This window comes from Alexandromys fortis, unplaced genomic scaffold (assembly GCF_014885135.2).
Source record: "Alexandromys fortis isolate MF-2015 unplaced genomic scaffold, M_Fortis_MF-2015_v1.1 scaffold_5, whole genome shotgun sequence".
Taxonomy (NCBI): Eukaryota; Metazoa; Chordata; class Mammalia; order Rodentia; family Cricetidae; genus Alexandromys; species Alexandromys fortis.
The window spans coordinates 12,934,250-12,957,613 of NW_026067924.1; the positions used below are offsets into that span (position 1 = coordinate 12,934,250).

General features: G+C 37.1%; 1 protein-coding gene across 2 annotated transcripts; it reads right to left on the reverse strand.

Annotated features, from left to right (window-relative positions):
- Positions 1 to 15,784: 15,784 nt before the first annotated feature.
- Positions 15,785 to 22,924, reverse strand: LOC126501734 (prolactin-6A1-like). 2 transcript variants are annotated; one of them, XM_050142568.1, is made up of 5 exons: positions 22,852 to 22,924; positions 19,967 to 20,145; positions 19,220 to 19,333; positions 17,119 to 17,298; positions 15,785 to 15,973 (listed from the first exon to the last, which is right to left on the reverse strand). In XM_050142568.1, the coding sequence occupies exons 1-5, from the start codon at positions 22,880 to 22,882 to the stop codon at positions 15,785 to 15,787; spliced, it is 693 nt and encodes a 230-aa protein (XP_049998525.1). In that variant the 5' UTR covers positions 22,883 to 22,924. The 2 variants fall into 2 exon arrangements, with proteins under 2 accessions (XP_049998525.1, XP_049998526.1); XM_050142569.1 differs by having other exon boundaries at positions 19,967 to 20,142; positions 22,852 to 22,914.
- Between the last annotated feature and the right edge of the window lie 440 nt (positions 22,925 to 23,364).

Below are 23,364 nucleotides of genomic sequence, written 5' to 3' on the forward strand. Positions count from 1 at the left end.
AGACGAGGAAGAGGTACTTTGTTGTTGTTGTTGTTGTTTTTCGAGGCAGGATTTTTCTGTGTAATAGTCCTGGCTATCCTAAAACTTGCTTTGTTGACCAGTCTGGCCTCAAACTCACTGACATCCACCTATCTCTAACTCCCAAGTTCTGGAATTAAAGGTGTGTGCCACCACTGCCCAGTGGAAAGGGTACTTCTGATGCAAGGAAACTTTCTAGAAAACACCTAAGTCGAGAAAAGGCAAGTGGAAGGAGAAGATGATATAAAAATATAGGAGGGTCTAAAACTTAAAGTAGATTTACGGGATCGTGAAGTTTAGTATCCTAACCCTGTAGTATCATTGCTAGCATCAAAGTATACTAGCATCATCGTAGGATAAAAGCATAACATGCTTTTTAAAGATATGCTTTCATTGAGTCTTGCTTTTCCTTGCTCCTTCCCCCAACATTCAATTTTCCCCATTTCCTCCACTGTTTCCATTTTCTGTTCATTAGAATTCTGTTTGCATGGTCTCCTGCTGTCTGGAAATCCTTGCAGATCTCTGATACTTTGAAATAGTACCTGGTAACCCACCTTCCTCTAGGGGCATCTGACAGTGTGATGAGTCCTTATCTTAGGTGGCTTAGTCACATTTGACAAGCTAAGCTCCCATCAACTAATCATAACTGTGCAGATGGAATAAGTCAAATATCAGATGTTCTGACTAATTGTATTGAATGACTATTAGGATTAGTGAGCTTCTCAGGAATGTCTGAGTGAATGACTCTAAGGAGATTGTTCCCAGACAAAAGTACACGCGGGATTCGAAAGAAGGGAAGAATGGCATATCGTTCCTCAGGTGATGGGTGCTAGTGAATTTGAATGACTATGCTAGCTTATGACCATATGAAAAGGAGAAGAAGGCTCTTAGAGGCCCCAATTAAGAGACAGCAGTGATTCAGTGCTATTGTTACTTCACTGCTCAAGTAGTCTCTTGGCCATTCATCATAAAGATCACTTTGACCATTCTCTAGGACTATGGATTTAACTTGAGCCAACATTACACAAAGGATGTAAAGGACAATGCAAATGTCAGAACTGTGTAGTGGGTAGGGAAATTCAGCAAGGTTATTAATATACTGCATCCTGTTGTATCCTGTCAGTATGTCTCCTTGGAAAGCACCAAAGTGACCCACAGGAGAGTCAGTTGCCACTGAGAGGAAACTAAATTGTGATCTTGTCTAAAATAGCTCTATCATATCGCTATGTAAGTTGGAGAGTAGAGAAATTTTCATTTCCCCTTATGCTCCATCCCATTCTACAAATGAAAGGACTGTATCTGGAGCAGTAGGAAGGAAGGTTAAATTGCCCGACTGGCATTCTCTGAATACAATGGTGTGTGATTTGATTCGCAAGAACACAATGTTAATGAGTTAAATGAAGGAGATTTGAGTGGACACTAAACCGATGCAGATACCAACCCAAAGGAAGCCTGTTAGATTCAGGATAAAGAACACGGGAAAAGTCTCTGAAGAATGCTGAGGAGAAGTAAGGAATGCTTGTTTTTTTTTTTTTTTTTGTTTGTTTGTTTGATAGTGCATCATAAGACAGATATTTCATTGAAATTAATAAAGAAAGATGAATGCTAGTCTTTTCTCTGTAAGTTTATTGAAATGACAACTTCTGTTGAGTAACCATTCAGGGCCCGTTCTGAGGGAAGATTGACCTTTCTGTCTCACAGAAATCACTGATCACCTACTTTCCTCTACCTAACAACAGATTTCCCTGCTTCATACTACTCTGCCAACTATTGTACTTACCTGGGTCTTGTTTTAGAGGCCTGGAATGTTGAGATTTCATGAGTGCAAAGACTCAGTTGCCACAGAAAACATCGTGGTCCACTAGCTCTTACAAGCATCCTGCCCCTATTCTGAAAATTTCCCCAAAGTTTGAATTATATTGTAGATATAAAAAACAATTTACAGTCAATTGTTCTGTGCAACATGGTCTATTGTAGCTTTCTGTAATAGCTACTGTTTGTGCAAAAAGAAGCTTCTTTAGAAAGGAATTGTTGGTTTTACCTTAAAGGCAAAGGTACAGTTCATTCTGATAGGGAAAGTGGGGTTAGGAGTAGCTCTTAATTCTGGCAACAAAAACATGATGCATCAATTTTGGGTGTATTTGGAGAGAGAGAAAGAGAGAGAGAGAGAGAGAGAGAGAGAGAGAGAGAGAGAGAGAGAGAGAGAGAGAGAGAGCAGGAAGAGGGATTCATTGTAAAAGGCCTGTCCTATAGACATACACTTCTCTCAGCTATTTCCCACTTCTCAGTGACCCACTTTTCTCCACCAAATCTTATGACCAGAGTTTCAACAGACTTCCAACACTGTGAAAACAACAGAGGCTCAAGAAATCAAACATAAATGCCGGTGGAGACAGTTTACACTCAAACCAAAACAGAGAGTGAGAAAATCTTAACCGACAAAAGGTTAAGTTTTGCCAATACGTTCAATTAGGAAATGACTGAATCAATAGAAAAAAAAAATATAATGGAATTTCAGAATAACTGAAAATTACTTAGGAATTCTTATTTTATGCATTTAAAGATGATATCAGTTTTACGTCTTACCACTGGAAATCTTAGGAAACTGACTGTTCCGTGAAAGATTTTCCACTATGTGTCATAGGAAATGTGTATAAGAGCAACCTGACACGATTCTCCACTCCCGGGAGGTTATAGAATAGCATCTTCCCTCTTCGTGTCGTTTTGTTAATTTTAAAATAAACTTAAAATGTATTATATGTACAATTACAAGGTAGAGACTACTAATTGAAGAACTTTTCACAGTCTCCTATGTATGAGAAGGAGGTGGGGGCTTGGGGAGAGTGGGAATGAGTTCCTACCAGTAAAACCTGGAATACTGACTTTGTGCAGTCAAACATCCATGTGCTACTGGTGTTTGGAAATTTGACTTCCTCAAAGACTCTCTGGTCTCCCTTCTCAAGATGGATCCAATGTCCCAAATAATGTGTAAGGACCTTGAAAATTACTAGGATTATCACCTGATATGATTTTAGAGAAAAAATACTGTTGTGAAATAAAATGTGTTTTGCTTTTATGTGATTTTCTAAGTCATCAATGTAGATTTTTAAGGCTTGACGTAAATGAAAGTAGGAAAATATCAATCACATCATTTGTCAATCAGACATCTATTCTTTCTATTAGGAAAAAGTCCTTGCTTTTGATATGTTTAGTACTAAATGAATGGACAGTATTAATAACTGTGACCTTACACAAAGGGAAAGCTTTCTTGGGATTTGTTAGGTGCCCAAATGACCATTACCAATGTGACATGTGCCCCAAATCATTTTCAGTCAGAGTCATCATGACAATTAGATTGTTGACAATTGCACTCATCTAAGATAGTTAGGTTGTAGGGGATTTGAGAACAAGGATTTACTAAGGAAATTCTGTCATTCACGAATGTGCTTTTCTCGGTTTGCTTCACTCTCTGTCCTTGCCTCTAGCTGAGCAGTCCATCCGTCAGCACGAACAGATGAAGAGCAATGGCACAGTGCTCGCTTCATTTTTAGCACCAGTGGGGATCTCAGTGGAGTTTGACCTCCCAGTGTGTGCTCACTGCCAGGATCAGACAGGAAACAGCTCTGATTTAAAATACTGACAGTGTTGGTATTTATAAGCAACTCTGTGGTAATAAAATATAATACCTAGAAAGGTATGAAACACACTGCTTTTATATAAAGATACGAAGGAAAAGACCTTACCAATGGTGACGGATCCTGGCAGCATTGTGGCATATCACTAACAGTGAAAGCAGGAGTTAGAGAAACTACAGATTCCCACTCTTTCTGGGCATATTGGTGGTTAAAATTTTGTAATAAACTTTCAAATATTCGCTTTATATTCCTCAGTTAGTATGATAATATTCCATTTTTGAGGACACTGGGGTGAAATCAATACAATAGTTTATGAAGAGTCTACCAGTATAGAATGTTATAAAAATCTTATTTCTCCCTCTACCTTCATTTCTCATTATTACTTCCGTATGATGTTCAGACCAAATCAAATCATTTTAAGAGAAGTCATGGTAAAGGTCATACAGGAATGAACATATAAATTACAAGTTATAACTGCCATAGTAAGTAGATCTTTCCCTGATATTTGAGAGCATGGTTTCATCCTGAGGAACATTATATAGTATTTGCATAATCCTCATGTTTGAGTCCTTGCAGTAAAGCCATAGGAAAAGTCCATGAAGCCAGAGATTAATAACATATGAATAAGATGCAAACATGGAACCAGGGGATTCTTCAGAATCAAGAAGAGCTGATAGTTGTCAGTAGTATAAAATATTACTAATGAGGTGCCATTAGTAATATGTAATAAAAATAACTGGATTTACATTCTTATGTACATATATGAATGAATATTTAAAATAGGTATCCAATTCAGGCCAGTTTCCTACAGAATAATCAATAAAACCTAGTAGCCAGACATTGCTAAACTAGCATAATCTAAATGAACAATTTATAACTCAGTTACAAAATTTTATTATTTGTTATTAAAATTTTATTTGATTATAATTCATCAACTATATAATACGATTTTCTGTCATTGCTCAATTTTTCAGCATTTCCTTGTCGGTGTGATTATAATATGTATCTAGTGGTCACAATGATGGACAGAATGGCTGATCCAGTGTACCGCTTGAGCTCTTCAGGATAAAACCATGGACTGAGGACTCACTGAGATCATTTTGGCTTCCTTCTTGTTTCTACGGTGTTGAATGAAAAAGTGTGGCAACTGTTGAAAGTCTTGGCCATGAGCTCTTGATCTCTGAGTAAGTTTAATGTCTGTAAATGTTTAAACAAAAATGAGGAATCCATGATCAGAATAGAAATGCACTGAATGCATTTAATAATTTGCAATTTTAAAAGTGAGTGTCAAATAAACCTGAAATTAAGGAATAAAATGTCTGTTTTACCAACTCTTTCTCATTAGATCTGAAGTTTCAGTTTGTTTTCATCTAAATGTCTAACCTCTGAACCATTTCCTCTCTCACTGTTGCTATGTATTCTCACCCTTCTCAATATTTATGTTTTGAAATGAAGTGTTTGAAATAACAAAAAAGCTCATGTTTCAAAGCTCATTTTGCTCTGGGATTTGGGATAAATCTCATTACTCTCTTGTTTTTTGCTGTTCAAAACTGATGGTTCATTTAACTATATACTGTTAAATTGGACAATTGTTTCTATTATCACTAAATATACTTAATTATAGCTTGAAAATTAATCATAAATTCTGAATGGAATTGTGTTACTATTGATAAAATTAATCTAACATTTTCAAAAAGACTAAACAAGAAGAAATTAAAATACAAAAATATGAATTAGTATGTATTAATTATCACATACATTTTAAACATATGTATTTAACTATTTTATTTAGACTAAAGATCAGGTATTTTGTGAACATTTAATGGTTTATTAGAAAGTATAGGCTGTTGATGACTGTAAAGTCTAGAACACAACATGAAAGGAAAACACGCAAATAAAAAGAATTGTGAATGACATTTATTACAAATGCTATGATATATTTTCTGGGTGTCATCTTTTGGATTGAGGTCTAATTTATTTTCTCATCATCTCCACTGAATGCCCTTGTTCAGATAAAATGCAGATATCAAGCAGAGATAAGCTATTCTCACTTGCCTTTTCTCCCTTTTGTTACTATTTTTTTCATACTACATAGTTCGATTATATTCTTTACCCTCTCCCAAAGAGCTGTAAATTTCCAACTTCCATTCCCATTTAACTTCTTGTTCAAACTCTTTTTCGCTCTCTCTTTGTTTCTTTGAAACAAAAATATAACAAGCAAAACAAACAATGTAGAAATAAAAACAAGCAAAAATAAGATGAAAAATATTCAAAAGAAACTAGAACTAAGTAGTATTAATAGAAGTTGAGAGGCAGAAGGCCAGCACTATGGACTCTGTACCCCACATGGAAATTGACCTTTGGTCACATAAGCACAGAAGCCCTAGTAATCTTTATTTTTATCCACATCGCTTGTTCTGTAAAAATATTATATTTGTATCTTTGACAGTGACCACTGATGAATTCCTCCCCAATTTACTGAAACAATAGACAGTCTCTAACATATCAACAGTTACAGTCTCAACAAAAAAATAAACTGGATATAGAAACTAAGTTGATATCACTACCCATAAATAATTGGCAAAATAAGAAAGTAATGTGATTCACAGTAATCTAAATTCTACACAAATTTCTGTGATGCTCATGAACATGTACTCAGGATATACCAGGCCAATGTTAAAGATTTATGACTGAAGTAAACTTAAACCCAAAGGTTCACAAGTAAGTGGATCTAAGCGTTTGTATTAAGCAATTTTGCTAAAGACTTCTTAGGTTAATAACTAAGCTATTAGATAAACTCATATTTTAGACTTTAATTTTTCATATCTTGGCTTCAGACATTATTTTGCAAAATATATATAAATCTATATTTTATAAATAAATAGTTATCTGTCTATAGATTCATGCTTATGTATGTATATATAGGTGTGCTTTCCAATTTCCATAATTTAACATGAAGTAGACAAATACTTTTGTTCTCTATTTTATAAAATACATTGATCTCATTAATTCTGTTTTCCTGTGCTTGTCACTTACAGAACTTTAGTACCAGCACAGTCAATAAATATATTGGTGTTGTTCAAATAATTCCATATCCCCTGATTAGTCAAGCATGTAAGTAATACGTCCACTATCATTGTCTGTTCAGGGCTTCAGCACTGAAAGTTTTGAAGGTTTATCCAAGTAGTCAAACTCATGCATAAGATGCAAAAAAAAACAAGAAAAACATTTTCTTCATTCTTAGCTGTGACATTTTGAACATACTGACTCTTGTGTTCTCTGTAAATTACCATTTCTGAATCTCAGCAAAATCAACATTTGAACTATATGGTTTTTTTTCTGGAAACTGTCATGACAATTGATGACTTTTAAGCAGCGTTCATGATTTCTAACTATTAGAATGTCTTTTCTCTTCTATGTGGGACAGAATGAAGGGCACTGGAAGGCTGCTGCACTGGAGTCCTGATTTCTGTTTGCTTTTGACCTCCTATATGCCCAGCAGGTTACCACAAGGCCACTCACAGCTATAGCAGGAAGGAAATAAGGTTTAAAAGCCTGGGTATTTTTCCTGCTTCTGCAAATGTTAGTAGTGTTATCACTATTATCATGGAACCCTTATGTCTGTGTGGCTGCTATTTGTAGGCCATAACTAGTGTCTAAGTCAATTTAGAGTTTCCCAAAGCCTAGGTTACTACATGATCACTGATGGACATATCAGACCAGGTATAACATTCTTGTATGTTTTCACATCTTCTCCTTCCTCATACTCTTGCATTCTTTCAGTAAAGGTTTATAAATTTCATGTCTCTTTGAAAGGATCATGTATGTGTATGCTTTATTACTCAATATTGAGCCAGTATCTCACAGCACCCATCAGTTTTTTCTTGCAGCAGTTTAACTAGCAGTTACTCCTGTAACCAAACTGCTGTGTTACAGTGGTTGTGGTGGACATGCCTTGTTATGCTTGCTCCTGGCCTTAGCATGTAATTAGCATACAAAAATTTACACATGGTCTGATATGTCCATCAGTGATCATGTAGTCAACTTGGCATTGGAGAACTCTAAACTGACTTGGTCATTAGTTAACCCTACCAATAGCAAACACACACTGATACAACAGTTCCATGATAATAGTGATAACACTACTAACAGGAGAGTAATTAGAAAATTATCCAGGGTTTTAAACCTGATTTCTTTGCTGTTATACCTGTGAGTGGCCTTGGGCAATCTACTAGAGTATACATGAGTTCAAAAGTACCCAGAAACCAGGACTCTAGTGCACCAACCTTCTCCAGAGGCGCACATACTACGGTGAAACTTTTCTGAGATGCCCTTGTCATTGACCCACCCTTGCTTCTTTCATTGATGCCAGTTATCCCCATGCAGATCCCTTAGTGCATTTTAAATTGTGAAACAAGGAGCAGAAAAGAATATTCCAGTTCAACCCCAGTCTGATTTTTCCACATAATGGGATAAGACAACTGAATGTCTTTCAGGAACTGGGTCCAATCAGTTTGTTCCAACAAGTGTCCAAATGTAGTCTAAACAACCAGAATGGTGTAAGAAGACATAGAAACCTTGCTGCTCACTAAGTTACAATGAGGTAACACATGCCAGGCAGTGGCATTACATTCAATAAACTTAGAAGTGTTAGAGATGCTTTTCCCCTATGCCTGTGTATACTATCTTATTCCTTTTTTTAACAGCTAACTGTAGCTGGTAACCTGTCAATATTCTTCTGATACATCACTAGACTATTAAGACACACAGAGGTTGGTTTTAGATAACAGTAGCTTTGGTGAGGGTTAGCATGCTTTCCTAGTGCCTAGTGTGGCCTATTTCATGAAAGAGTAGAATTGCATCCGAAATTTTCATCTATGTGGATGCTAAACAAAACCCTCATAATTGTTCAGTATGTCATGAACAGCTCCCGTTCTCATATCAATGTTTTCCTCAAAAGCAGTGATTCTCAACCTTCCTAGTGCTCTGACACTTTATTACAGCTTATCATGTTGTGGTGACACCCCAATCATGAAATTGTTGTTATTGATAATTCATAACTACAGGTTGGTTACTGTTATGCATCTTAATGTAATTATATGTGTTTTCCAATGGTCCTAGGTGACCTCAGTGAAAGAATCATTCAACCCCCACCCTCCCAAAAGGGTCATGACCCACAGGCTGAGAACCACTGCTCTAAAGCAAACACTCAGATATAATAGAATATTTATCACTAGATATCAATATGTACTTTTCAGACCTATAATCTATTTTTTTTCTTGAGTTGTTTGCTCTGATTCTTTGCCATGGCTTCATCAACCTTGCTAGATGTAGGCCATCTATGCCACAGTCAGCCATCCACTCTGACTTTTGGTTAGCCCTATAGAGCAGAGCTGTTTTACTGCAATGAGTGCTTTCTAAAACGGACTGGAGTTGGGTGAACAGCTTCTTCCCCACTGATAAATTTCTGGGAAAACAAATGATTGCATAATATTTCAATCCTCAGAGAAGAGGCTTACAAAAGGTTCTACAGCAGATGCTCCCCCTGAACACTCTTATGCAGCATTCCTAAGCATCCCATGCATAGGACAGAGTGGTACACAATGTACTCATTGAGGAGGGAACCATTGTCCATACTTAAGTTTCAGCTTGTTCATCTTCATGTCTCTGTGCTTATCCATCCACAGTGATAATCCAGATGATTTTAGTTTTAGGAGGTAGTCATGAATTAGAGTATACTTAGGATGATTCTGTGTTCCCCAAATCTACCTCTTTAAAAATTTTTATTACCATATACTAAAAGTGATTATAATGGGTTTTATTTCAACATTTTGTACTTTGATCACAATGACTTTATTAACTGGTTTCCCCATCCTAAAGATCTCTTGCTTCCTTACTAATCTCCCCCTTCTTCTTAAATTTGTTTTTGAGAAGCTTGCACAACATGTTTTGAATTTATTCATTTATCTCCCCAATTCTTCCAAGATATACCCTACATTCTACTCACCTACCACTGCTGCCTTTGTTTCCTTTTGTGGCTATTGTTAAACTTACCAAGACCAATTTGTACTGCCAAATATTTTTGGTTGTATGGACTTTTATTGGTGCATGATCATCTTCCAATGGTCTGAACTTCTAGAGAAAACTGACTCTGGTGCTCTCTCTCTCTCTGTATCTCTCTGTTTCTGTCTCTGTCTCTCTCTCTCCATCTGTGTGTGTTTCTCTGTCTCTCTGTCTCTCGTTTTACTCTGTCTTGCTCTATCTCTCTCTGTCTCTCTGTTTCTCTCTGCATGTCTCTATTTCTGTCTCTGTCTCTCTATTTCTCAGTAGCTATCAATAAAAATGGTCCTTGGATAGGGGTACAACTTCCTGCCAAAGTCCCTTTTCCAGATTGGTATTTTTTTCTTTCTTTGGCAAATACAAATCTTAAGCATACTGTCACAAGTAGTATGAGATTATATTGAAGCTTCTGTGCTGTACAGAGAAGACACTTTCAACATAACTTATTCCTGTCCTATAGCCCTTACATTCTTTCTGCCCCCACTTCATCAGGGACCCTTGAGTCTTGAAAGGAAGTGGGTGTATGTGTTCCATCTAGTTGTAATCATTCTACAGCCTTATACTGTTTAACATTCTCAGTAGGTCTATTTATTAATCAACATTTACTGCAAAAAAGAATTTCTCAGATGACAGTTTAGAGATGAACTTATTTGGGAATATAATAATAAGTTATTAGGAGTCTTTTTAGTACTAAGTTCTGTCTAGGGAATAATAGGAAGTGGTAGTCATCTATGGTCAATGAATTTTTTAGCTATATATTCTTAGTCCAATCATATCAGATACAGGCTTTCTCATGCACTGGGGCTTTAAAACTAACCAGAAAGTGACTTATGACTTCCAGAGTGTTCCTGACACTATTGCACCAGTGGTTATTCTTGCCAGACAGGCAATGTAACTTGCATGTTTCATCACTGGGTCAAATTGATGACTCCTTTTTCTTCCCTGGTACTCTTCATAGCACTACAGAATTTATGCAGTAGTGATAAAGCTTCAAGAGATGTACCACTTTAATTTATCCATGTTATATGACTTACGTTGTATCTTTACCAATGAGGTCTTATCATTAAGTTTTGGAAGATATCCAGAATATTGCCAATAAACTTTAGTGTTCGGTATCTATAGTACTTCTCTGAACAACAACTGCAAAAGAATCACTTTTCCTATCACTGGACATTTTATTTCTTAGCTTATGGTATCAGGGAAGACCCTGTTGCCCCTCCTCAAGGAAACTCCATTATAAATCAAGGCCGGATGGAGACAACTTGGATATTTTTCAATACCTGATGTCTCCACTGTCTGATACTAAACTGGCAGTTGTAGTCTAACTTTTTTTTTTTTTACATTTTAGAACAAATGCCCATAAGGTTAAGAAACTTGTCCATCCACATTGTGTTTGAATAAATATTTGAATATCTCTACTGTGGTATTTGTAACCATTAGAAATAATGTATCCATGTTATATTGATGGTTTTGATAAAAGAACTCAAAGTGAATAGTCATTTTTCAAACCTTAGAGTGTTTTCTATATCATTACATATTTTCCTGAGTCATTTTGATATATGTATATGTCTATAATACTAACTTACTATCTAATTCCTGAATGAACAATCCCTATAGAGATTCATCCACCTGATGGTCTACTGAACATGCAGAAAACAATGTAGCTCTCTCAGTGCCCAACTCTAGTGAGCACAGGGAGCATGATTCTTAATCATGTTGTTGGGTGTCTTACTTAAAATATATAATGGTCTCCTAGAGGCACACATAGTTAAGTCATAACCACATCCAACTGTGTGTTCTTCTGGTGTGTCTCTAGGAAAAAGACACTAGACTTTGAAATGAGGGTCCTTACAAAAATAACCATTTCTACTTTCAATATATCTTGGTCACTCAAAACTTTGTGTGAGTAATAAGTCATTGCACTGCAATAATAGCAATATGTATGTTACAGTTTAATTACATAATTCTGAATACTGGTAATACTTGGTGAATAGAGTGAGATTTAGTTTCTATACTCTGGAAACAGTATTTTTTGTTTGCTTGTTTTGAGACAGAGTTATAGCTTCGGTGCCTGTGCTGGAACTAGCTCTTTTAGAACAGGCTGGCCCTGAACTCACAGAGATCTGCCTGCCTCTGCCTCCCGAGTGCTGGGATTAAAGGTGCATGTCACCATTGCCTGGCTTCTGGAAAAGTTTTAGGCATATATTCAATATGTGCTGAATTTTCATGAGATTGCTGAATATTTGTTCTCAAAAATCTTTCAGTTTAACTGGAATGTTTGCATAGTTAGGGCTCCCTTGTTCAGATCTACTTGAAGTACACACCTAAAGCTTAGCTTGTGCTAGAAAGAGACTTTTTTAAAAAATTTCCCAATAATCTATTAAGATTCATATTAATTTCTTTTATTCTTTTCTATTTTTTAAAAACTTTTTTTAAATTTTATACTAATTTGAGTTTCTGCCTCTCCTCCTCCTCCCGCTCCTCCACCTTCTTCCCATCCGACACCCCATCCACTCCTCAGAGAGGGTAAGATCTCCCACTGGGAGTCAACAAAGTCTGACACATCATCTTGAGGCAAGACCAAGGCCCTCCTGCCTTATATCAAAACTGAACAAGTTTCCTCCAGAGGGACTAGGCTCCAAAAAGCCAGTTCATGTACTAGGGATAAATCCTGATCCTACTACCAGTGGCCTCACTTACTACCCAAGTCATACAACTGTCACATTCAGAGGGCCTAGTTTGGTCCTACACAGGTTCCCAGACTGTCAGTCTGGAGACAGTGAGCTCCCACTAGCTTGGGTCAGCTGTTTCTGTGGGTTTCCCCCATCATGGTGCTGACTCCTTTGTTCATATTATCGATCCTCCTCTTTGATTGGACTCCAGAAGCTCAGCCCAGTACTTAGCTGTGGATCTCTGCCTCTACTTCCATCAATTACTAGATGAAGGTTCTACGACAACAATGAAGGTAGTCATCAATCTGATTACGGGGTATGGACAGTTCAGACACCCTCTCCACTACTGTTAAGGTCTTAGCTCTCATCCTTTGGATTCCTGGGGATTTTCCTAGTGCCACGTTTCTCCCTAACCCCATAATGTCTCCCTCTTTCAAGATATCTGAAAAAGATATTTTGAAATCATGTAGGAGCATCTTAAATTCTAAAGTACAGCCAAAAACTTGATCTATGATCCAAGAGAGCACACATAGTTTGATGTACCACAAGAAGTAAGCTTTGCCTTGGAGTTTACACTTCCCCAAAATCTGTTCATCTGCTTCACAGTGTTCTTGGGTCTTGTTTGTGTTTTGTTTCTCTCCCAGTTAGAAATTACATTTAATGCAGTCAGATGCACATGACATTTTGCTCATCAGTGTAAACCCGCCGCTTGCCAAAGTGACTGAGTAAGTGGACAAGAAAAAAAAAATGTATTAAGAGGCCAATAACAGCTCTCTAGAGTGACCTATAAATTGGGGAATCAACAGTTAGCATTGACTTTTGAAAATATATTATTCACTTCATGTGACAAGGTTAAGCTATTTTTTTATTCTCCCAGCATGACTATGAAATAAATTTGAAAACAGTTGTTAAACCTGTTGTGCTAACTAGAGTTAAAATTGAAAACAGTTGTTAAACCAGTTGTGCTAACCAGAATTAAAATTTACAAAAACAGCCTTAAAAGGTTTGCTTTGCTTAATTTGATCTTTACAATTTTTAAATTTTATTTTTGCAATTAAGAGAAGTAAGTGGTTCTGAGTAGTAATTTTGGAAAAGTCATTTTAAGCACGGGAGTAAATGAGTTTCTCAATGGAGCACATGTATGGCTTTAATGGCTAAATTGACTTAACCATCTTTTTTCATGGTGTGTAGGCACACAGTAATATATAGTAACATAAGTTATCATACACATCTGTGGTGAAGTGGTTTCCATGTTATACACGGTTGGCTTTTCATTCTTGTCTTTCATGCAAATTGCTCATGATTGTGGCAAAGATATTCATATAGAAGCAGCAGTTCCAGCTGCCTGCTGAGTATGTGGGGAAGGCGCTAGGTTAGAGACATGATGCTGCTAATAATACATGTTTTACAAGATATTAGAATGGTTCTGTTAGTCATCAGTCAAAGGACCGATATTTTAAAAGTAGATTTAGAACATAATTATTTTCATTAGCTGTTGGTTGACCATCCCTTGAGAGTAAGACATGGATAGAAAAATCATAGGTAGATTTGAAAGAAAACGGAACAAAGAATTATCAGTCAACTTTCCATTGCTGAGGAGATCCCGTTAAGAGGAGAATTTGTATAATTGATAGGAGAATTTGTATAATTGATTAAGAGGTTAGTAGGGTTTTAGGTACCTTGAAGGTGTTGTGTTAGTCCTATAAAAGTATAGTTCATTATGTTGTAGCCAAACAGAAGTGTGTGTGTGTGTGTGTGTGTGTGTGTGTGTGTGTGTGTGTGTGTGTTGGGGTGGTGAACTAGCATCCTAGTGTCTCAAGAATTCCAGGCAAAACTTAGTAAGAGTGTCCCTCTTCCACTATGTCTTTCATATAGAGTTATAGAGTTTTTACCTATTAACCACTGTGCCAAAGGCCTCCAAAACATAAATATTTGTAGGTATGCAAGTTTTAAAGAAGAACAATAAGAAATGCTTAGAAAACTTTCATGGGAAAAGTTTCTCCTTGTGGCTGGCATAGGCAGTCTGATTCATGTTAATTATTTCTGTCTTAATTATAGTGAGTTAAAGCACATATAATATTTTACTTTCTGACCCAATATGAATCTCCATGAACAGGAAGAGAAAGGAAGTGGTTGAAATTCCAGGAAAGGTTCAGTAGTGATTGAGTGCCATTGATTTTACTGCTTAAATAGTCCCAATTAAGGTTGAGATCTTGTCAATAATACCGTGCTCAAGTTCACTTAGCAAATTAGTAATGGGACATTTTTTCCATTTCTACTAATGTACCATCCTATTTTAAGGACATTAAATGAATGTGTATTCAGTGACAGAAAGGAGACTAGAAATGTTTTAGGGGCTGAACATCTCTCACTTCTTTGACATATGTCTTGAGCCACAAGAAGACAAGAGGACTATATTATATAATTCGAATGAGATAAATTTGAAACTAGACCAAATAATCCTTGTTAGACAAGAGTGAAGAGATATCATGGGGGGCATGTGCCCAAGATGAATTTAAGGAAAAATTTAGGGAAGCATGACAGGAGACATTTGGATGTTTCCAACCTCACAGTTTCTGTGCTCTTTAGAAGTTTAATGGCATTTAGGCACTGGGCAGTATCATAGTATTTGTACTGTTTATCATTTCACAATGAAAGTTGTCCTATATAGAGTGTGAGCCTTGCTTAAAGAATCTTGGATTTTCCTTATTCTTTGTAGGATAGATCACTATCTCACCCTGCTTTTATAAGGTGACCCATACTGACTTGCTGTGATTCTAAGGAAATTGTGAATTGTCTTATTTGCAATCAAATCTCTTAATGATGACTGTTTTGGGATATTTGTACACTGTGTGAAGTATTACTGACTAGTGTAAGAAAAGGTTGAACAGGCATGAGCAGGCAGGACTGCTGGTCAAATGACAGGAACTTGGGATGAATCTAGGTGCATAAGGGAAATAAAAACAAGACACTAAGGGAGTCAGATATACATAAGGAAAGAAAGGTAAAAAGTCATGAGGATAAGCATAGTTTAATAGAAACAGGTTTTAAGAACTATTTAAGAACAAGACTAAGCTATAGTCTAAGCTTTCACAATTAATAAGAATTCTCTGTGTTATTATTTAAAAGCTGACTAGCAAGATAGAGAAAGACTAGTTACCTCCATCTCTATGCTAGTGATAGATTACCCACATTTCTGTTAGTGATATATTTGTATTTCAGGGAAAAATAAAAATGTTAACAAAATTAGCTTGTAGATAACATGTCTGAAGTGTCTATTTTATTGTTAATGAAGGATTCCACACAAACAAAATCCATTCAAAGTTACAAATTAAACATTGGTTAAGACAAGACAAATTAACAAAAGACACCTCAAAATTAGATTGGAGGTCTGGAAGATTAACATTCTCTTCCATAGACAAATTGGCACTTCAGGAGACTGACATTAGAGAGAACCTTATGTGTATCCTTCTTCAGGCACTGGAGTAAGTCATACAAAGCAAAAAAGCGAGTGTCTTCATCAGGTGACTGCAAGGATGCCAGTCCATTCCAGGTGGGATATATATAATCTGAGAATCCAGGATTAACCTAAACACCAAAAGACATTCATTTATTTTCACTATTGTTTGCTTGGCGTTATTTATTTTAAATGTGGAGTGACTCTTGGCATGAAGTTAGAAATGTAAAATCTCAGGCAAAGGCATGAATTTTTAATGTATATGACTCAGTATAAAATTATACAAGAGAAACTCTTGGATGTATTTCCTATATACAGTAGATACCATATTAAGGATGGTCTTACATACAAGGCAGATAGAGAAGCAAGAAGGTGCTACCTGCCTGTAAACATGGACTTTACCATGGGACAATACCAGTTCTCTCATGAGGGAATTTAAACATGTCCTCAGCAATGGCCCAGACTTTGTTTCCCTGATTCTGAAGGGAACCATTGCCCTTCTGTACTTTTCAGCTAAATCTACTGTCCACGAATTACATGGAATGGAAATCTCAGACTTGGTGAGGATTGCACCTGATGCTTTCAGGTGCAGATAGTCAAGGAAAAGTTGTGATGAGGACATCTGGTGATGTCAGGAGTCTTTCTCGTTGCCAAGGAAAGGTAGTTGCTCAAAGGGCTATTAAGAGCATTTCCTATGTATTGAGATTCCTTATGTGTAAAGAAGTACTTAGTAAAGCACCCTAGAGATGTATAGCACTACCAGTAAAGTTTTGGTAATGAAGCCTGATGATTAAATGATGTAGGTGAGTCATCTGTCTATGTGTTGCTTTCATTGGTTAATTAGTAAAGAAACTGTTTGGCCTGATAGGTCAGAACATAGGTGGGTGGAGTAGACAGAACAGAATGCTGGGAAGAAAGGAAGTGAGGCAGATGCCCATAGCTCTCCTCTTTGAGATGGACACAGGCTAGATTCTTTCCCGGTAAGCCACCACCTAGTGGTGCGATACACATTAAGAGAAATGGGTTAATCAAGATGTGAGAATTAGCCAACAAGAGGCTGAAACTAATGGGCCAGGCAGTGTTTAAATGAATACAGTTTCCGTGCAATTATTTCCGGTGTAAAGCTAGCTGGGTGTGTGACGGGACACAGCCTGCCACTCCTCACAACAATTAAATTTTGCAATGTGATATAAGGCAGCTCTGCATTCATTTCTTACTACCATGGCTATCTATCTGATGAATGAGAAAAGGAAGGGAATATAAGAAGAATACATACCTTGTTGAGTATGCTCTTTAGAGCCATTAGAAGTTCTTTTATTTTTCCTTCAATCACTTTTGCTTTTGATATGATATCATTAGGGGCATCTTCCATATGACTTAGTTCAGTTGTGATGTGATGCAGAGGGTTATTCCAAGCACCCAACAAGCCAATCGTCTCTTTCAGAAGGAATTCACCCTAAATACCCATTATTAAACAATTGTATCAAATTAGTAAAATATATCAGAGTTAGCCCATGTGGCATATGCTCAAAGAAACTAGACTAAAATATACATTTATTATATTTATGTAGCTGTCAGTTGTTATGAAAATTTCAAAGTTTCATCATTTGTCTATGGATTGATTAAGTCACACTAAATATGCCTTATTTGCGTATGCGTGTTTTCTTATAATGAACATATTTTATAATATTTCTGTTTCCATCTGAAATTCTACAAACTGTCCTCCTGGTATAAGCAATATTCTTTTATTTATTTATGTTTATTTGTTTCTCCACAAGTAACCAAGACTTCCTAGGAACTGAATAGATGGTCATAGGACCTGTGTCATACAAAATTGATACCAGCACTGCACATCAGTAGAAAGTGGCCCAAATGCTTTCCCTTTAGGAATGCTTTTGTAATAAAACATCAGGCTCCTCACTGACTGAGTTGTTTTTTTTTTTTTATTTACTTTTAGACAGTGGAACAAAAATTCATTGAAGAAAACTGGGTCTTTTTATGTGTGCTTTCCTCATGCCACATGAAACATAATTCTTCCTTTTTGCTGAGCAGCCCACGTGTGATCATGTACAGGTGAAGAACCATGAAACAGCACTGCCTTTAATAAGTGGAATGATGGAAAGCACAGGAAAATTTTATTCCCCAGTATGTGCTCACTGCCAAGGTCACATATGAAAATCATCCCTGAATAAAATGCTGCCATCCTGCTGTCTGATAGTTATTCTCTTGATTGTTGAAATAGGAAGCGGCGGGGCTGCGTCCCCAACACCCCGGCCGCTTGGCTAGCTTATGCCTGAAATAACAACACACAAACTGTATTCATTTAAGAACTGGTTGGCCCATGAACTCTAGCCCTTACAGGCTAATTCTCGCACCTGGACTAGCCCATTTCTAATAATATGTGTAAGCACCCCAAGGTGCGCTTACCGGGAAGATTCTAGCCTCTGTCCATCCTGGGAGAGTTGAGCATGGCGTCTCTGCTCCAGCAGAGCTGTCGGGTCTCTCCGGGAGCAGAGCAGAGTCTGACCTCACTTCCTCTTCTGCCCAGCATCCTATTCTGTTTTCTCCTCCCATCTATGCTTTAACCTATGAGGGCCAGCCAAGCAGTTTCTTTATTGCTGAGCCAATGAAATCAACAGATTGATATGACACTCCCACATCACTTGATAATGAAAAAAAAGACTAGATCGGATTCCACTGACCCACTAGTGTCCAACATTTTGACATTGTGATATGACATCAACCACAAATGTGTTTGATTAAAGCAGGAATCAGAAAGGAGAAAATATAATGACTACAAATGGAAAATGGTTTGATGAATGAACCTTGTCATCACAAATGAGCACATAGTTGTATTCTGAGAGTTGCAGTGTTTTACAGGGAACCTTTTGTTCAGCTGACTTTCAGTTAATGCTTGGGAGAAGACAGATATTTTATTGAGGAGTGGATGTACAGGTTAGATGCAACCAGAAGTTGAAAGTTTAGATTTCTTTGTGATTAGTAATATGCAAAGTAGTGAATACAGTAGCATTTCATATTATAATTAATGAAACTCTATTTGCATTCCCTATATATTAATATGAATATATTTAAGCATTGTGCAATTTAGTTCAAAGTTCCTACAAAATAATAACTATAATCCTAGATATAGGCTTTGGTAAAATAGTTTACCTGCACACAATTTATGGATCTATGAAAATATTATTTAATCCTTACTTTTACTTACAATTTATCAAATATATAATGCGAAGTTTCTTTGATTATTCCTTCCTTTTTTATTCTTCTGCATGTGTGATTGCCATAACTATCTTCTTACCCATAACCACCTTCAGTGCGGCCAAGTCACTTCTTCAGCTTAAAACCCAAGCTGTACTCACCCAGAACTGCTGGGCTCTATTCTTAGGGATCAAAACAGATAAGGCAGATGTGTGGCAGGCAGTAAGGTCTCTTTCTGGGAACCACCGGCCTGGTGTATATCGCACATCCTCCATCTGGAAAAAAAATCAGTTTTAATTTGTACATGAGTAACTTAATTCATAACCAGAATATTGATGCATTTGCTACGTGTGTGTGTATATAAAACTTTTGTGTTTGCGTTGACAGAGAAAGGGGAAGGGAGAGGGAGATCAGAGTTTATGTTCAAGTTTTGGTCCCTGCATTCTACCTTCTTGGAGATACTATCTCCTTTTGTCTGCCATAACACACTACAAGCTGACAAGACTGGAACTGCCAGAGATCACCCTGCTATAATTTCCTACCTCCCTGTAGTAGCACTGGCTTTACAGACTTACATTATCAAATCTGGTTTTCTGTGAATTCAGGGGATCCTGACATCCTCAAACTGATCTTTTTATCTTCTTTTTCCACATCAATTCTCTAATCCCTTTTCCCACCTTCCCCAACCACCCCCATCTAACCTCCCAAACAGTTCGGCCCCAACTATTTTCTTTGAGATTTCAAGAAGTTCTTCTATGCTTGTTCCACTTCTCACTTAAGGGGGCTTTCCTGATGGTAATTATTATCTGATTCTGCTGCCACGTGCTTTCTAGTACAGTATGGGACTCTGCGGATGCTGGCTTGAAGGTTCATTTTGTAAAAGAGCCAAATAGAAGTGAGGTACTTACAAATATCCTGTGCATTTCTGCAGTGAGATTTCTGATATTATAAGACTCTGTCACGGCATGATCCAGAAGCTCTTTTAGAGACATTCCATCATAGCCAGAAACACTCGTATATACAGGAACAGAGGCTACCATCTCCCAAAGGAAAATGTTCAACAACAACATGATCAGGAGTGTCCCTGCTATATAGAAGCAGAAGCTGGAATAAGATTCATTCATCAGAGGTTATCAACACTAGTATAATCTCTGCCTAGTGTCCTTGAGTACATGTAGTTGTAAATAAATATCTGTGACTGAAAGATTCACATAAACAACTAATTTAAATTCCTCTATAAAGAGGTTGGTTATTTGCCAAATTCTTGGATTCTATCAAAACAAGCACCACGCGAGACTAAGACACATAAACCAAACTGTGATATAGAAAACAGGCTTTGCCTGGAAGCCTGTTGTACACTGGAGCTATTTCACAGACACACAGAAGAGTTCACATTTTCAGGAAGATGATGCCGCTACCCAGAATGTCAAAGTTTCATTTTGCTCAGCCTGATACCTCCACTGATTTCCAACTGCCTTTGAACCACACATTCCAGAAATCATTCTATTCAATGTACCCTGTTGCCCTTAGTTTTGGATGGCCAGTTCTTCACCAATCTTCCTCCTTGAAGCTCTCCCAGTCTAATTTGAACTTCTCAAGAGTGTCTTCTTTTGTTTTGTTTTTCATTTGTTTGTTTTGTTTTGTGATCCGTTTTCCCAACAAACATTTGCTCACACCGCTTGTTTTATACCCACCCAGCAGAGAGTGATGGCAGCTGGAGAGGCATTAGCCTCTGTTTTTTTTTTTTTTTTTTTTTTTTTTTTTTTTTTTTTTTTTTCATCTTGCTAAATAATTGCTTTTTTTTTTTGGATGCAGTATCTACTTCCTTGGTAACTATCAGTACTTCCCCAGCAAAGTAAAACACTTTGATGATTTTTCACCTTTTCTGTTTCCCTAGGTTATCTACTTTGACCACTAGTTTACTTGAATTTGTCTCTAGTTTCCTCTGATGCCTTAGCTTGTGAACTAGAATCTACTTTTCCTTTTGGTTCCCCTGCAATAAGGAAATTTGGCCGTAATCTCTCTTCTTTCTTTTGCTTTGCATTCTTTGGCCTAAGGCTCCCTTCTTCTTACTTATCTTCACTGCTACTAACTCCAAATTCTTCCTCATCGTCCTTGCCTTCCTGATCTAAAAGAGGCCACTTTGCTTGCTCTTCCAGTCTGATTCTCTGAGCCTGTATTCTTTTTCTTTTGGTTTTCTCAACCAGCTCTTCACTGTTCTGTTCATCTTCCTTCTCTAATTCATTGACTGTTAATACATTGATGGCACATTTTCCTAATCCTCTTCTGACATGGAAAAGTCTTTGGAATTGAATTCTGCCATGTAGTTGAGGCTTCATTCCTGAAACTCCAGAGACCCTCAGGCTCTGACCACAAATAGCTAAGTCTACGGAGAGAGCACAGAGTTACAGAACTAGCAGCTAGAGTGGCTTCTAAGACCAATCTCATGTAAACAGTTTAACTCTCTATGCAAAAGAAACAGGATATAGAAAACAAGTTTAAATTATGTTTTACATTTCTTGACACTTTCCTAAATAATAACTGAAATATAAAATGTGATTGTCAGAAACCTGATTTCCCCACTTTCCTGATGCACTAAATGTGAGTCTAGAACATACCAGGTCATTGTCAGAGATTTTCGCTTGAAGAACTCCTAAATGCAAATTCTCACAATTAAATAGATCTAAGCATTTGTAGTATACAATATGGCTAAAAACACATTTTTTCTACATAATGAAGTCATTAATATATAATCTATAGACTTTTCATTTCCTGTAAATATGATGGTTATTTTGCATATATACAAATTTATATCTACATACATACATGTGTGTGTAGGTGTGTGATATCTATTTTCAGCTGGGAAATTCTCAAAATCTAAGAGGATGGGAAAGAGGCAAATACTCTGTTCTCCATTTCCTAAAATTCACGACTGTCATGAATTCTGTTTCCTGCCAATGTCGTCCACAGAGCTTTAGCACCAGAACCAGTCAACATGGTAGTGTCATTCAGTCTCCCCCAGTGTGACAAAAAGATTAAAACAGGTATCTGCTATAACTGCCTACTTTGGGCTTCAGTGCTGTCCATTAGAAAGGTTGACTCAAGTGGGCAAACTCATGTTTAAGATTCAGAAAACAAGAAAACACCTCCTTCTTCTTTCTACTGTCATGACAATTTGAACACATAGACTCCAGTGTTTCCAGTACATTCTCCCTCTCTGAAACATCAATTGTACTGCACATTTCCTCCTTCTGGGACCTGCCCTGGGACTTAAAGATTTTGAAACACTGCCCATGGTTTCTAACCATTAGATGCCATGATAATGTCCCTTCACTTATGTGTTTGTGTGAGCGTGTATGATTTTTTTTTTTATTTTTTGAAGTAAAATTACTAATTGGCTTGAAGTTTGCTAAGTAAACTGGGACAACCAGTTTGCCAAAATCAAGGAGTAATCTCTCCTTTTACCTCCAGAACTAGAATTACGAGCTTCAGTGATATCATGAGCCTCTTACTGTTCTCTTGCTTCCTTTAGCCCAAGGAAGATGCTGAATCATCTTCGAAAGTGCTCCTTGTCTCAAGGAGAGAACGATAATTCTCGTGTTTAAAAGCTGTTCTAAATGATCTACCTTGCTCTTAAACAGGTTATTTTTAGATTGTAATTTTTCCTGTAAGTCTTTGTTGTGTTTCTTTTCAATTAAATATATGTATTAACACCAGATACACAGGATAGGATTTGGAGGAATGATGGATTGATCAGACTTGCTTGGAAGAGCATTAGTGAGAGCTTACTTACAGAAGCAAGGCTGACTCAAAGACAAGCGCATCTCAGAAAACTTCCACGATGGTAGGTGGCCCACTGGAGAAGGCTGCTGCACTGGAGTCCGGGGCTCAGTTTACTTCCTGCCTTTTATACACTCTGGAAGATTTCCCCAAGGCCACTCACTAATAGAGCAGGAAGGAAATAAGGGTTAAAGCCCTAGGTAGGGTTACAGGTACTCTCCTGCTTCAGGGAACGTTAGCATTGTCATCACAGTTATCACAGAGCTGCTTGTATCTGTGTTTCTGCCATTCACAGGGTAGGGCTATGGGGTATGGCTACAGGATATGGCTACAGGATATGACTACAGGATATGAACTGGCTTCAAGAAGAAATCATTTTTATTCCAGGACTAGTGATCATGGTCACCTCAGATCAGTATATTGCTGTCCTTCACAATATCTCTGCCTCTTTACTCAGACTCTTGCATTCATTCTGTAACACTTGATTTTTTTCTGACTCTGAAGAAAGTGATATATATATATACAT

Bases quoted from the DNA above. Each gene is read 5' to 3' on its own strand.
- LOC126501734 (XM_050142568.1), bottom strand. From the start codon at position 22,882: ATGCGCTTGTCTTTGAGTCAGCCTTGCTTCT. The intron at 17,299-19,219 runs GTGAGTACAGCT...ATGGGTATTTAG, and splicing joins ATAGAGCCCAGCAGTTCTGG to GGTGAATTCCTTCTGAAAGA. The intron at 15,974-17,118 runs GTATGTATTCTT...TTTGGTGTTTAG, and splicing joins TAAAGAGCATACTCAACAAG to GTTAATCCTGGATTCTCAGA.